At 39.2% G+C, this 15,816-nt stretch overlaps 1 protein-coding gene and 1 non-coding gene across 2 annotated transcripts in view; both read left to right on the plus strand.

The window, feature by feature from the left end:
* Positions 1–15,816, plus strand: part of TERB1 (telomere repeat binding bouquet formation protein 1) — a 33,373-nt gene that overhangs the window by 4,557 nt on the left and 13,000 nt on the right. The window contains exons 3-12 of the mRNA XM_040982579.1: positions 3,588–3,650; positions 5,448–5,558; positions 5,750–5,878; positions 6,757–6,888; positions 8,737–8,797; positions 8,889–9,004; positions 9,097–9,219; positions 10,967–11,119; positions 12,485–12,616; positions 13,380–13,505. Coding sequence (XP_040838513.1) covers positions 3,620–3,650; positions 5,448–5,558; positions 5,750–5,878; positions 6,757–6,888; positions 8,737–8,797; positions 8,889–9,004; positions 9,097–9,219; positions 10,967–11,119; positions 12,485–12,616; positions 13,380–13,505 — 1,114 coding nt within the window. The 5' untranslated portion in view covers positions 3,588–3,619. The remainder of the gene's footprint in view (positions 1–3,587; positions 3,651–5,447; positions 5,559–5,749; positions 5,879–6,756; positions 6,889–8,736; positions 8,798–8,888; positions 9,005–9,096; positions 9,220–10,966; positions 11,120–12,484; positions 12,617–13,379; positions 13,506–15,816) is intronic.
* Positions 7,235–7,445, plus strand: LOC121158119. The gene has a single exon (XR_005884144.1). It is a non-coding gene; the product is annotated as a small nucleolar RNA U3 (small nucleolar RNA).

Genomic DNA, 15,816 nt, shown 5'->3' on the forward strand with positions numbered 1-15,816 from the left:
GACATCAGCTTGGTTTCTGGACCATGCTTGAATGCTGTCTGCAATTCTGGCCCACTCATGACAGCTAGCTCCCCAGGTGGGGTTGCCCACATTCATGTGAATGTATATTCACTCTCTTAACTAAATACCACTCTCACTTGTGCACCTTATTTATGTCTTTGAAAATTTCTCCGTCGGGGCAAGAACTGGGGAATATAAATGAAGATACTAATGCCCATGACAGATGGAAGATTTCTGTCTCTGCCTATTCACTTTTCAAATAACTTAAAAAATAAAAGTCAAATTGAACTTGTAAAATTTACAAGTCAGTGGATAAAGAAACAATAAAAATCTCACTAAGAATTCATGGAAGTAAGCAAACTGGCAATTCAGTAGAGGGAGACAGTGGCCAGTTTGATTTCATTTCTTTATGACTGAAGAATGTGTTAAAGGACTCTAAGTAATTAAGGCCCCTAAATTGACTGCTGGTAGATAAATGAAATCTCAGATTAACCAAGACGGCATCTACCATACAGGAATTTGGTTGGTCTGGCCCCTAATGGGTCAAGGTTTCCTGGTGTTTATTGTGGAGGAGACAGACGATGCTGGGATCATAACCATTGAGGTCAGGCTGGGAATATGTGGCAGGGATATCAGTTGATGGAATACCCTGGACAAAGGAAGAAAGCACCAGGGAGGTCGTGAGGGAGGACTACCCATCACGAATGTACCCATGCGTGGCCCTTGGCCCGGAGCCCAGTAATGTCCACCTCAGAGCCTTGGAACGAATGTCTTCCTGAGGAATTAAAACCAGAAAACCAGAAGCAATGAGGTGACATGATTTTCCCTTAAATCTGTGATTTTCCTTCACCTGCAAACCCCTCATCGTCACAGTCACATTTGCTACATCTGCTCTCTGGAAGTCTCACGATGGGGGCGGGACTGTCTTCCCGGAAGTCCCGCCCCCACGAAGGTCAGCCTCGCCTGCTGCGCGGGAAACCGGTTGGGCGTCGTCGTCGTCGTCGAGGTAGCTGGCCGCTTGAGGGTAAAGGTCCACCTTCGTCTCCACCCCAGCCCCTCAAACCTGCCCATTGCTGTGTGAAGGGCATATTGCGCTCTCCCTGACCAAGTCCACCCTCAAAGCAGCAGAGGGAGGCGTTTCTCATCCCTGGCCAAGCTGAGGGAGCAGAGCCTTCCAGAACAGTCCCCACAGCTACAGACGGGAAAAGATAATTGCCGCGTGCCTTTTAGTCAGATGGCGCTTCGTAGTCCCCGGAAAGCAGCTCTCCACCGCGACTCTAATGCGGGGATGGGCGGGAGCCCCTCTGCCCCGGGTGGAAACTGCCTGGTTCCCCTTTGTTCGTCACGCCAAACAGGCGGCAGCTGGCGTGGGCACGACTGCTCGTGGCATCGCGACTGGGCCGCGCTTCTGACTGCGCTCTGGACACCCGCTCCCCGCGCTCTCCCTCTTTCCCCGCAGGGCCCCGAGCTGAGGAACCACCTCTTCAGACTGCTGCTCTCTCAGCATCTGGGGTGAGCCCGGCCGGCCCCTTGCGGTTACCTCACACAGGTCTGATGGGATCTGGTGGAGAGGGTGACTAAACTGAGCCAGCTGAGGCCTGTGTCCCTGAGGGGATAAGACGGCCACCGCGCCGAGCCAGGCAATCAGTCGGTGCTTGGATGCAACGCTGTGCTCTCTGACCAGGCGGTGTCCACCACTGGGCGCTGTGGATCACCTCCCCAAGTGGAGTAAATCCTTAGGTCACCCCCATTGGACTTTAGCTGCCCTACATTATGGGCAAGGCCTCTTAGATCCCCGGGCTCCACCGCAGGATGTGTGCTCTGGGCAAAATGTTGCTGTTCCTTTAAAGGACCTTTTCATCCTGGCCACTGTCCAACTTGCATGGCCACTGTCAATCCCTTAAATGGTGGCGGTTTGTTTGATGCCAGCCTTCCCCAGAAAGATGTCATTTATTTTTCTTGTATTTTGGGGATAATCTTTATGTTAAAAAAAAAAAAAAGCTTGTGATAATAACACTTTCTAGTACATACAAACATTAAGTTGGTTTTCTTAGAGAAATTTGAAATTCTTTTTCTTTTAAAATTTTAAAGAAATGTATTGTTTGATTGATTCCATCTGTTGATTCACTCCCCTGAATGCGTGAAGCCGAGATCTGGGGACTTGATGCAATTACTTGGGCTGCCACTGCTTCCCCTAGGAGCTGGGTTACTGACTTGAGTATTTTCACGTGGGACCTAAATGCCCTAACTGCAGCTATATGCCTGCCCTTGCCTTTTATCTGCCCAGTACTGTTTGGGGAAGTATACTGAGCAAAATCTCTAAGTAAAATTGGCCCTTTCTGTTATATGAAGAAGTTCATTTCTTTCCTGAAAGAATACAGTAGAAACTTAAATCTCATCAGTTGTAACAAGTTGTACCTATTCACAGCTCTGACTATAGCAGCCATTTGAGGGAGTGAACCAGTGAATGGAAGCTTCTCTCTCTGTCCCTCTTTCTTTCTATAATTCTGACTTTCAAGTAAAACAAACAAAACATTTTAAAGATGTATTTATTTGGAGGCCAAAGTTACAGAGTGGAAGGGAGAGGCAGGATCTTCCCTTTGCTGGTTTCCTCCCCAGATGGCCGTAACAACCTCCAGGGCTAGGCCAGTTTGAAGCCAGGATTCAGGAGCTTCACATAAATAACAGGGGTTCAAGTACCTGGGACATTTTCACAGATGATTAGCAGGCAGCTGGATCAGGAGTGGATTGGCAGCCAGGGCTTGAACCAGCTTCCACGTGGGATGCTGGCATCACAAGCTGTGGCTGTACCTGCTGTGCTCCAGTGTCAGTTCTGTCACCGTTCTTGCAACCTAAAATGTTTGTACCTAAATGTCAGTGTTCTATGCAACTAAAAATTCCGTGTTTAATGGAATAATTAGATTAGAAATGTCAAAACAAGTATACATTCATTAAATAATCTTATATTTGTTGTTTATTTTTTTTCTCTTAGGAAAATTTTCAAGAATGAGAATGAAAAATACACAGAATAATTGCCTATCTGTTTAACGACACACTGTGGGGGCAAATGGGAACTTTTTAAGTTCTATGAATCCTGATTTGTTGAAGAAATTAATTGAATTCTGATACATTTTTCTGAATAATAAGTTTAGTATTTTAAAGCAGGGCTTGTAAGAGACCATATTAGAGTTGCTAGTTATTTTAAAAGTTCTAACAATATCTAAACAAAAGTTCAAGCTAAATGCTGAATATCATGGCAAAATAATCATGAATTGTTAGAGAAAAAATGGTACCAAACTTAGCTTGGAGAGACAAAGAGAAAGTCAATCAACCACTTGTTTACTATGTCAAGTAAATGTATTTTAAAATGCGAAATGTTTACTTTAAAAAATAACTTTATGAAGTAGAAATAGTCCTATTTTATAGAATATTAAATTGTCACCTAAACAATAATGAATGGCAGATTCAGTCCATTGTATTCTGGCTTCAGGAAAACCATTTTTTCTTGAATCCTTTCCCCAATCTTTTGTATTTATTTCTCTGGCATTCTGGAACATGGAATTTGAGAACCTACCTTTTTCTTTTAGGTGAAATATAGAGAAAAAGAATACAAGCAAATATGGAAAGTGAGGACACAAAGAAAACACAAGGTGAGCGATTCATGGATCATGTATCTAGAAGTAGTTTTAGATTGTATTTATAGGTCCAGTTCCATGTTTGTGGCCTGGGAAAGTGCTCACTGTACCCAAGTGGGAGACCCAGGGGAGGTTCCTGGCTTTAGTTCAGCTTCTGTCATGGCAGCCATCTCACCTCCTATCTGTAAATTTGACTTTCCAATAAAAGTAAATAGGGCCCAGCAGCGTGGCCTAGCGGCTAACGTCCTCACCTTGAACGCACTGGGATCCCATATGGGCGCTGGTTCTAATCCCAGCAGCTCCAATAAAAGTAAATAAATTTTTTAAAAGATTTATTTATTTTTATTGGAAAGGCAGATATACAGAGAGGAGGAGAGACAGAGAGGAAGATCTTCTGTCCAATGATTCACTCCCCAAGTGACCGCAACAGCTGGTGCTGAGCCAATCCAAAGCCAGGAGCCAGGAACTTCCTCCAGGTCTCTCATGTGGGTGCAGGGTCCCAAGTCTTTGCGCCATCCTTGACTGTCTTCCCAGGCCACAAGCAGGGAGCTGGATGAGAAATGGAGCTGCTGGGATTAGAACCGGTGTCCATATGGGATCCCAGCATGTTCAAGGCAAGGCGAGGACTTTAACCACTGTACTATTGTGACAGGCCCAAGAATAAATAAATCTTAAGGTCATAGTCATTGATCAGTTTACATAAATATTGAGCATCTGCTCTTTGTCTCCTAACTTGTGTTGTCTGCAAATAGACACCCTCCTGTGAATGGACAAGCTGATCATTAGAAAATTATCTGAGTAACTTAGTAGTGATCAATACAAGAACAATGGCAGTATATACCTCTCAGTATATGCCTGGAGGTAGATTTCAGAATTGTTCTGAGAAAGATGGTAATTGAATCCATGGGCATGAAGGAAGTTGATCAGAGGAAATTATTTAAAAAAAAAATATGGGGAATTAGTATCCCTCAATACATATAATCACATAAAAGTTTAGTGGGCCTGGCACGGCAATCTAGTGGCTAAAGTCCTTGCCTTGTCAGCACCAGGATCCCATAAAGATGCCGGTTCTAATCCCAACCACTCCATTTCCTATCCAGCTCCCTGCTAGTGGCCTGGGAAAACAGTGAAGGAAAAGCCCAAAGCCTTGTGACCCTGCACTCACGTGGGAGACCAAGAAGAAGCTCTTGGCTCCTGACTTCGGATTGGCTCAGCTCTGCTCCAGCCATTGTGGCCTCTTGGGGAGTAAATCATTAGATGGAAGATCTTCCTCTCTGTCTCTCCTCCTCTCTGTGTATATGCCTTTCCAATGAAAAATAAATTTAAAAAAAGTTTAGCTGATGAAGAGAGTTTTCCAAAAAAGGACAAAGAATTGGCATTGTGGTGCTGAGCGAGAGCTGTCATCTATTGGTTCACTCCCTAAATGGCTGCAACAGCTAGAATTGGGCCAATATGAAGCCAGAAGCTAGGAGCTTCTTCTAGGTCCCACATGTGTTCAGGGACCCAAGCACTTGGGCCATCTTCCACTGCTTTTCAAAGCATATTAGAAGGGAGCAGGATTGTAAGCCAGTATTATAACAGTGCCCATATGGGATTCCAGCATCACAGGCTGTGGCCTTATGTGCTAAACCGAAGAATTCTAAGTTTTATATTGTATAAAGAGCATCTTTTTATATACCTTTATAATTTATTAGATTATAAAGTAATGCATGTGCATATTTACAAAGTTGAACATTCTAAAGATATATAATACTAAAGTAAAACTGGTTAATTTTTAAAAGAAAACTTTTACTTAAAATTTTTGATTTTTAGAAATGAAGACCGACGTGAACTTATTATTAGAGTGTATAAAACATCAAATGGACAATCCTGTTTCACAAAAGGAAGCTTTGGTCACTATTCATTCAATTTGTCAACAAAACAGTAAGATACAATAGAGAATTTTTATCTGATTCTGGTTCTTTAGCACTGTGTTATGTAAATGTGCATACTTTTAAAGCTTCTACTCAGTATACATGTTGTGTTGCTTTATTCATGCATTTTGTTATATCCTTTAAAAAAATAATGAAAATAAACAGTTTCTATTTTTTTTTTTTTTGTTTGCACCCCTACAGGTAACGCAGGTGTTTATTTTAGGGAAATTGGTGGTTTGGTGTTTTTAAAAAACCTTGCAAAATCAAGTGAACATAGGGTGGTAAAAGAAGCAGCCTTATATACATTAGGAGCTATTGCAGAAAAAAATGGTAAAATATAAAATTTAATTTCATTTTTCTTCAATAATTCTGTTTTATTTAAACTACTAAGAAATAATTTCAGAATTAAGCAATTTTGTTTTGCTTGTATGGGTTGTTTTATCAAGGTACTTTAATCAAAGGAAGAGGATGACCATGTTGTATCAGGGTTAATAGGCTATATGTGCAGAAATTCATGTTGACAAAAGTATTTTTCTGTGGTGCACTTGAAATGAGGTTATCTAAACCACTGATTTGCCAGCTCAACGTTATATTCTTAAAATTTTAACTAGATATTGCTTTATTACCTATGCAGAACCAAGCTCTGTGCTAGTCTTTGGGCATGTTGAGATAAATTATATACCCCTTGCCTTTGAGACAGGGTAGATAACAAGTTCTAGGCAGGTATAGGTGCTGATTGCATCACTGTATTCAAATTATTTTTGTAAAATTATACTTATTTCAAGAGTATTACAAAAATTAAAGTCATGTGAGTTATGTTTTTAAAAATATTTTTGTTTCTGGAAAAGTAAAAAACATATCTTCATTTTATTTTCTAATGCAGATTTATGAGTTTTCTCAAACTTTCATTTGCTGTGTTTATCTTAAAACTGTCATACTTAATTTTTTTATTTAGGTTTTTTTATTGGAAATTCTGAGATTGCAGTGTGGTTTTTGAGTTGAGATCAAGTACTTTTCATTAAGATAATTGCTTCTTTTGTCTGCTTATTGAATTAAGCACATATGAGTTTGAGATTTTGTTGTATGACTAATAAATGTCAGTTAAGTTAGATCTGATTAAGAACCATTCCAACCTTGAAAACTTAGACATATTTTAAAGCTTGTTTGTGTTAATATATTGAAACTAAAATTATATTTTTATATTTCAGTTTATTGTCAACAAACTTTATGTACTTCAGAATTTTTTGAAGATTTAACTTGGTTCTTATCTAATAATGACTCAAACACAAATTTGAAAAGAATGTCTGTCTATGTTATTTTGGTTCTGGTTTCAAACAACAGTAAGTATATTCTCTTATGACATTAAAATATTTAAAGAAATTTCAAGATTATGCTTTTTGGGGTCATTTTAAAAATATTTCATTTATTTGAAAGACAGATGCATCTTTTATATGCTGCTTCACTCCCAACCAAATGACCACAAAGTTGGGGTTGGGCCAGGCTGAAGCCAGGAGCCGGGAACTTCATCAAGGTCTCTAATGTGGGTCCAGAGCCCAAGCTCTTGCGCTTTCCTCTGCTACTTTCTGAGACACATTAGCAGGGAGCTAGGTTGGAAGCAGAACATTTAGGGCTAGAACCAGTTCACTTATGGGCTGACAGCAGGAAGAGACTTAACCTGTTATACTGCAGTGCTTGCCCCAGGGATCATTTTTATGTAATTCCTTCCAAGAGATTTACCAGAAAGTGCAGAGCGCCAGAAACCACTTGGAGGAGGAGCAGTGTTCTCTGCTGAAGATGAAGCCAGCTGTTGGTGTTGCTTTGCTGTAACTGGTGTTTGCCATGGGTGGTGGTTCTTTTCTTTGGGAGAGTAACAGGGAGAGAATGTTGTCTGATTGGCTTACATTAAATTAACAAACTGGAATGGTTATGATTTTCAAAATTCAAGTCTTTATATAAATGCCTGCTTTTAAAAATATTGGTTTATTCCCCAGATAAAACAGTAGTCAGAGTTGGATCAAGCCAAGGTGGGGAGGGGGGTACTCAACCCAGGCCTGCTCCTGGGTAATAGGCACTTAGTCACCTGAGCTGTTCCTGTACATTAGCAAGAAATTGGAAGAGGAGTAGAGCTGGGACTTGAACATAGATACCTGGTGTGGGATGTTAGCTTCTTAACTGCTAGGCCAACTGCCTGTCCCACATGTCTTTTAATTTGACTCCTGAGAAATGCTATCTTTAAAAAAAAAAAGGCAATTAATAGCATTTATTTAACCATTTGATATTGTTATTTTTAAGATTTATTTATTTTTAATTAAAGGGCAGATTTTACAGGGAGAGCTCTTCCATCTACTTCACTCCCCAAATGGCAGTCACCGAGCTGAGCTCATCCAAAGCGGGGGGTCAGGAGCTTCTTCAGGGTCTCCCTCATTGGTGCAGGGTCCCAAGGACTTAGGCCATCTTCCTCTGCTTCCAGACTGTAAGCAGAGATCTGGATTGCAAGTGAAGTAGCTGGGATGCAAACCAGCACCCAAATGGGGAACTGGCTCCACAGGGCAGAGAGTTAGCTTGGTACACTGCTGCACTACTCTATGCCTGCTCTGATATTTGGTCAATTTAAGAGTTATTTTTAGGGCCTGGTACACTAGCCTAGTGACTAAAGTGCTCACCTTGCAAATGAATGAAAAGTTACAGCTTTGAAGGGAAAGAGAATCAAACGAATCACTTAGTAGATTTACTGAAAACGTGGCCAATTAGTGTTTATTATATTAGACAATGGTTTTTATTTTTTGGAATAATTTTAGACTTTCAGAGATAATGTAGAATCTGTATATCTGCTGTGCAGGCCATGTTTTTTTTGTTTTTATTCTTTTAATATTGCTGTATTTTTTTCAGATTGTTAGAACTTTTACATTCATTTAATGTGCAATTTTTTCTATTTTGGAAAAACTAGAAAGGATCAAATATTTTTTCTTATTTTGTATCCTTTTTTTTGTGTTGTAACACAGACTATGAGACTTAGTAAAGGTTTAAGAAATGTGAATGCTGTCAGACTCTGAGCATAAGTAATGCATTTTCCATAATCTTGATTATGGATTTTTCTATTATAGTAAAATTTTAATTACAGAATATAAAATTTTTTTGCAAAGTTATTTCTAAAATCATTCACATGATATTTTTTTTCTTTTTTTAAGGAACTGGACAAACACTCGTGAGAGAAACAGATTGCATTACTGTTCTGTCACAGTTGTTTAAGTAAGCAAATACAAATTCTTGTTACTTAGTCATTATTTAAAACCTTAACACATTTGTATTAATTTACTTCCTTTTCTTTTTACCCTAATAGGAAAATTCTTTCAAAATATGATTTGGATTTGTCAGATGAAAACGTTTTCCAGAGTTACCAGTTGTGGGCTTCAGTATGTAGTACTCTGTGTGTCTGTGTTAACAATCCTCAAAATGGTAATAATTTCAAACATTTAATTATAAAATTAGAGTAAAAAATATTAAAACTGATATTCAGTGTGTCATACATGATTGCCTTTGTCTTTCAGATGAAAATCAAAGGTTTTGTTGCTCACTTTTTTCACATGCTAATGATTGGCTAATGAACTGCATGAAACCTGAGATAATTCGCCCTATTTGCTCTTTCATTGGACTCACTCTTGCAAATAACAGTTAAGTATTTGCTATTGTCTAGGTCATATTTGAAGAAACATACTTTAAAAAATAACAATTTAATTCATGGTTTCATTAGTGTTACAATGATTTGGATCATAGTTGATGCATTTACATTCTTGAAGCTGAGGAAATCTCAGGCCCAGTACCATGGCTCAATGGCTAAATCCTCACCTTGCAAGTCCAGGATTCCATATGGGTGCCGGTTCAAGTACCAGCTCCCCCAAGATATTAGAGAAACTGGATAGCAGAACTAAAAATCCATGGGGTATATTTTAGATCACTATGGAATTAGAAATGAACAAAAATAAAACATCTAGAAAAAAACTTAAAATTTGGGTAAATAACTTAGTATTATTTTTAAAAGCCAAAATATAAATCATAAAGGAAATTATTTTTAGGTACTTATTTATTTGAAAAGCAGAATAACAATAAGATGTAGGCAAGAGACCTTTTATCAGCAAATCCACCCCCCAAATTACTCAAGTTACTACAGCCAGGATTGGGTCAGACCAGAGCCAGGAGCTTCATCTGGGTCCTCTCACATAGAAGTTTGGGGGCCCAAGCACTTGGGACATCCTCATTTGCCTTCCCAGGTGGATTACCAGGAAGGTGGATGGGAAGCAGAGCATCTCAGACTCAAACTGGTACTCCAACATGGGATGTGAATATCAGAAGTGGCAACTCAACTTGCTGTACTACAACACTCAACCAAAGGAAATTATTTTTAAAGGTTTATGTATTTATGTATTTATTTTTATTGGAGAAGCAGATTTGCAGAGAGAATGAGAAACAGAAAGATCTTCCCTCTGCTGGTTCACTCACAATAGCTGAGTGGATCTGAAGCCTGGAGCCAAGGGCTTTTTCTGGCGTTCTCATGTGAATGTGAGGTCCTAAGGCTCTGGGCCATCCTCCACTACTTTCCCAGGCCACAAGCATGGAACTGGATAGGATGCCTAGCAGCTGGGACATGAACCAGCACCCTTATGGGATCCTGGTGCTTGCAAGGCAAGGATTTAGCCATTGAGTCATTGCACGAGACTCTGTTTGAGAATCTTAACTCTGATAAAGAACTGTATTCAGAATATGTTAAAAACTCTTACTAAAATATCAATAGTAAAACAGACTAATAATTTTAAAAGTGGACAGAAGAAATGAACAGATAAGCCTCCAAAGAAGATATGACTGTTAAAGAAGTACTTGAAAAGTATTTTAAGTACTTGAAAAGTATTTAAAGATTCTGTTACAGAAATCCAAAGTAACACTTCAGAGAAATACATGGCCAGGAGTGTGGCTAAAAGACTGGTAGTGTTAAATATTGGTGAGAGTGTGGAGCAACTAGAACTTCCACACATTGCTGATGTTTATCTATATTCAAGTGTTAAAAGTAAATACTATTTTTTTCACATGCAAAAGAATATATATCTAGAATTCCAAAAACTAGAATCTATTTTTACAATACTGTAACATTAATTTTTTCCTCAAACCAAACTTGAATGAATAATATGTGTCTTTTATACAATGAATAAGTTGTATGAAGTGCAGTGTAATATGTTGATGTGAGATGCTCTCAAAATAAGTTATCTTAAGGATATAAATCTATGCAAAGGAAGAAATTAATTTTCTAATTCTTTTGACTCTGAGATTCTTAATATTTGGAAAAAGTCAATGTTACATTTAATGCAGATTAGTTGATGAAGTTACATACTTGTTTGAGATATTGATTGTTGTACTTTATTCCTAAAGCATATGTACAGAAATGCTTTGTAACTGTGGGTGGATTGGATGTATTGTCCCAAGTTCTTGTGCAGCTGGAATCTGATTCACATAAGACTAACTCCAGTGCTAATCTTGCTGTTGTGGTGACGAAAACACTGGATGCATGCATTGCTGACAATTGTGAGTGAAAATAGTTATAATTGCTACATTTAAATTTTGCTTAAAATCATGGAGAATGAAGAAATAGATTGAACGTAAAATGATCTGGACTTCTAGTTTGTCATAGACAGAAACTAATCTTAAAAATTATCTAGCACAACTCTTTTTTTAAAATAATTATTCATTTATTAAATTTCAAAGTCAGATTTACAGAGAGGTGGAGAGACAACATTTTCCATCTGCTAGTTCACGTTCCAAGTGGCTGCAACAGCCAGAGCTGAGCGAATCCAAAGCCAGGAGCCTGGAGCTTCCTCCAGGTCTTCCACGTGGATGCAGGGTCCCAAGGCTTTGGGCCATCCTCAACTGCTTTCCCAGGACACAAGCAGGGAGCTGGATGAGAAGTGGAGCTGCTGGGATATGAACTGCATCTTGGCACTTGCAAGGCAAAGACTTTAGCCACTAGGCTACCACACTGGACCCTAACACAACTCTTTATACTTCCTTAAACTGAAATGTAGGCCTTTAAGTTTAAAATTCAGGTGATATAATCAAAATTGAGCTCCATCATCACTTTCAAAGTTTTATTTCACTTGAAGAGCAATGTTAAATGCAGAGTTTAGATTTGAAATCAAGGCAGATTTTAGAAATGTAAGAAATGGAAAAATCCAACATATAGGTTTGTAAAAATTACATAAAGAATTAATATATGCATCATTCTGATAAGTATAAGGTGTGAATTACCCATGCACTATAACACTGAATGAGTGGCAGAACCACTTGAACCCATGTTTCTTGCATGTACTGGCACTGAGGAATGACAATCTATAAACTAGGATAAGAAATTCTATTTATAAAAATAATTGGGATAAACGTAGATGGTTTTTGAAAAAAGATTAAAGAAAACTTGCCATTTGTTGAGCTCTAGAGATTACAAAAAGGGTTGAGACAGTGTCTCTTGGGGATTTTTAGCCTTATTATTGGCATCAATATTATATTCTGAGTGTGCTTTGGAGAAGTTTAGCTTCAAATGATGAATTTCCTGAACTTTGTCACACCTCAGCATGGCTTCAGATATGTTTTATTGCATCATTAATGATAGCAGAACCTTGATCACCTAATAATAATTTTCAGTTTTAATAAATAAGAAAAGGATATACAGGGGGAGCATAAGCTTATTCTACTTTAGAAAGATAGTTTTATTTTATGTTTATAAAATTATGCAAAATAATTGAGAGATTAATGAGTCACTGCAATAAACCTTCATCTTACTTTCATATTTATACAGGTAAATTAGATGTTATATAATCTTGAGTAAACAAATAGACTGTATATTTATGTTTTAAATTTGTACTTACTGTCCTTTCCCTCACTATTTTATATTAATAGCAACTTTTGGGGCAATATTGTCCAAGTACCACATTGTTTCAAAACTTCTGGCATTACTGCTTCATGAAAGTCTGGATTCAGGAGAAAAATTCAGTATCATGCTTGCTCTTGGTCATTGCACAGAGGATTGTGGTAAATAAGCATTGTATTTATTTGGTTTGCTTATTAAGATAGTGGAATAGAAATGTGTGGTTGTTCCCTTTCCTTCCTCCCCATTCAGCTCCCAAACCCATCGTCTTAGCTCCTTGTCCTTCACAGATTGTTTGCGGCTCTGCTTCTGCTTTCTCTTCCTTGTTTCTTTCTCCCTGTTCCAGTATGAATTCTCTCAGTTTTGGCCCCCTTCGCCTCAGTATTGTTCTTCTGTCTCCATTGTCTAGTTTACTGTTTAAGTTCCTGTACCAATCTTACTCCCCCTTGCTGAGAACTCTGAAAGGCTCTTCCTCTCCCTGCCTGGCGTCCCTTTATTTTCTTCTCCCTATTCTGTGTTCCTCCTCTTTACTCTCTTCCCACTCTCCCAGCTGCTTTCCTCCCCCTTTCTCCACTTTCCTCCACCACCTCTGTCCCTCCCACTTCTCTCTTTTCCATTTGCTTACTTGCTCCTTTCAGTCACTTCTCCTTCCCTCATTTTTTCTATTGTTGCTGTAAGTCTGTGCAAGTTAGGATGAACTTTTTTTTTTAAACCAAGTAAGGGGATTTTGTTTGCTCTTATGATACTACTATTTGGCAGCATTTCAGAGATCATCATTTATGAAACTCAAGCATTTTCTATAAATGATTTCCTAAATTGAAAATATTTTTTAAATTATGTTTTTATTTACTTAAAAATTTTGACCTACGACCTAATTTATATAATTTATGATAAAGATTTTCAACTTCAATTTTTGATGTTTTCCAGAGGAGAATCAGTATGACCTTTTAAAAAACAATGGGCTTCCATTCATACTACAAGCCTTGAATGAATCTCAAAATGAGGAACTAAAAAGAGCTGCTGCTTTTGTGCTTTACAATTGCAAAAAAATAAGTAAGTTTAATATTACTTTAAGAAAATACCAACTCAAGTTAATAGAGGAAAATTTATGTTAGTCTGAAAGAGCCAAATTCTTTCTCCATTTGAAAGGCAGAAATATGAGTGCCTCCAAAAAGTTCATAAAAAAATGTATATTATGGGCCCGGCGCGGTGGCGCAAGTGGTTAAGGTCCTCGCCTTGCATGCCCAGGATCCCATATGGGCGCCGGTTCTATCCCGGCAGCTCCGCTTCCCTTCCAGCTCCCTGCCTGTGGCCTGGGAAAGCAGTCGAGGACAGCCCAAAGCTTTGGGACCCTGCATCCGCGTGGGAGACCCGGAAGGGGCTCCTGGCTTCGGATTGGCATAGCATCGGCCCGTTGCACTCACTTGGGGAGTGAATCATTGGACGGAAGATCTTCCTCTCTGTCTCTCTTCTCTGTATATCTGCCTTTCCAATGAAAAAATAATAAAATAAATTTTAAAAAATACTTTAAAAAAATGTATATTATGAAAAAAAAATGGCAAGAATCGAAGTATCTGTGTAATTTGAACATGACAGCATATAAAAACATGTGGAAGAGAGCATATAAAAAACAGCAATAGAGATAAGTCATATGTTTTCTGGTATGTGTGAAATTTAGTTTATATTTAAGGTAATTATTTAATCATAAAGCATATTATTAAATATTTCATTTAATTCATTTTTAAATCCATTATTTACTTTTATTGGAAAGGCAGATTTTACATAGAGAAGGAGATACAGAAGGAAAGTTCTTCCATCCATTGGTTCACTACCCAAATAGCCAAATGGCTAGAACTGAGCTGATTTGAAGCCAAGACCAAGGAGCTTCTTCTGGGTCTCCCACGCAGATGCAGGGCCCCAAGGCTTTGGGCTGTGCTCCACTGCTTTCCCAGGCCACAAGCAAGGAGCTGGATGGGAAGTGGAGCAGCCATTACATGAATCAGCGCCCATATTGAATCCTGGCACATGCAAGGCGAGGATTTAGCCACTGGACCCACCCACCAGACCCTCATTGGAAAGGCAGATTTTATAGAGAGAAGGAGAAACAGAGGTTTTCTATCAACTAGTTCACTACCTAAATGGCTGAAATGGCCAGAGCTGAGCCAATCATGAACTAGGAGTCCAGGAGCTTCTTTCTGGGTCTCCTATGTGGGTGCAGAGGCCAAAGATTTGAGCCATCCTTTACTGCCTTCCTAGCTCATAAGCAGGAAGCTGGATTGGAAGTGGAACAGCCTGGACTCAAACAGGTACCCTTATGGGATGCTGCCAATGAAAATGGGGGATTATCCTATTGTGCTACCATTCCAGCTCCCATTCATTTATTTATTTAAAAAAGACTTGTGTATCTTCTTTGTTCCAGGCAGTGTCCTAGGCACTGGGGATGTGATAAGAAACAGTCTGTGTATTTTTAAAGTCTAGTTTAACTAGAGATAGTAATGGAATGTTCTTTAAAATGAGATCATGTGGTACCAGTTCCATGGCTCAAAAGTCTAATCCTCCATGTGCTAGCATTGACATCCCATTTGGGTGTTGTTTCTTTTTTTTTTTTTTTTTTTTTTTTTTTTTAAAGATTTATTTTTATTATTTTTCATTGGAAAGGCGGATATACAGAGAGGAGAGACAGAGAGGAAGATCTTCCGTCCGATGATTCACTCCCCAAGTGAGCGCAACGGGCCGATACTATGCCGATCCGAAGCCAGGAGCCTCTTCCGGGTCTCCCACGCGGGTGCAGGGTCCCAAAGCTTTGGGCCGTCCTCGACTGCTTTCCCAGGCCACAGGCAGGGAGCTGGAAGGGAAGCAGGGCTGCCAGGATTAGAACCGGCGCCCATATGGGATCCCGGGCGTGCAAGGCGAGGACTTAACCTCTTGCGCCACCGCGCCGGGCCCAAGGGTGTTGTTTCTTGTCTTGACTGCTCCACTCCTTATCCCAGCTCTCTATCTGTAGGTTGGAAAAGCAATAGAGGATGGCCCAGGTCCTTGGGCCCCTGTACCTGCGTTGGAGACCTGGATAGAGCTTCTGGCTCCTGGCTTCATATCAGCACAGCTCTGGCTATTGTGGCCATTTGGGGAGTGAACCAGCATATGAGAGATCTCTCTCTAGCTCTGTTTCTCCTGTCTTTTCAAATCTGCCTTTCAAAAAAAAAAAAAAAAAGAGAGAGATATGTGTTACTGTAATTTAACATAGATTGTGAAAAGATAGAACACAGATTTTTGAGAACCTGACCTTGACCTGGAGTAGAAAAAGCTTTGGAGAAAGTAATTCTTTTTAAACATTTTACTTATGAGTGTTAGAGTCTGAGACCTC

The sequence above is a fragment of the Ochotona curzoniae genome, unplaced genomic scaffold, assembly GCF_017591425.1.
Source record: "Ochotona curzoniae isolate NIBS_2020 unplaced genomic scaffold, NIBS_Ocur_1.0 contig_3622, whole genome shotgun sequence".
Classification (NCBI taxonomy): Eukaryota; Metazoa; Chordata; class Mammalia; order Lagomorpha; family Ochotonidae; genus Ochotona; species Ochotona curzoniae.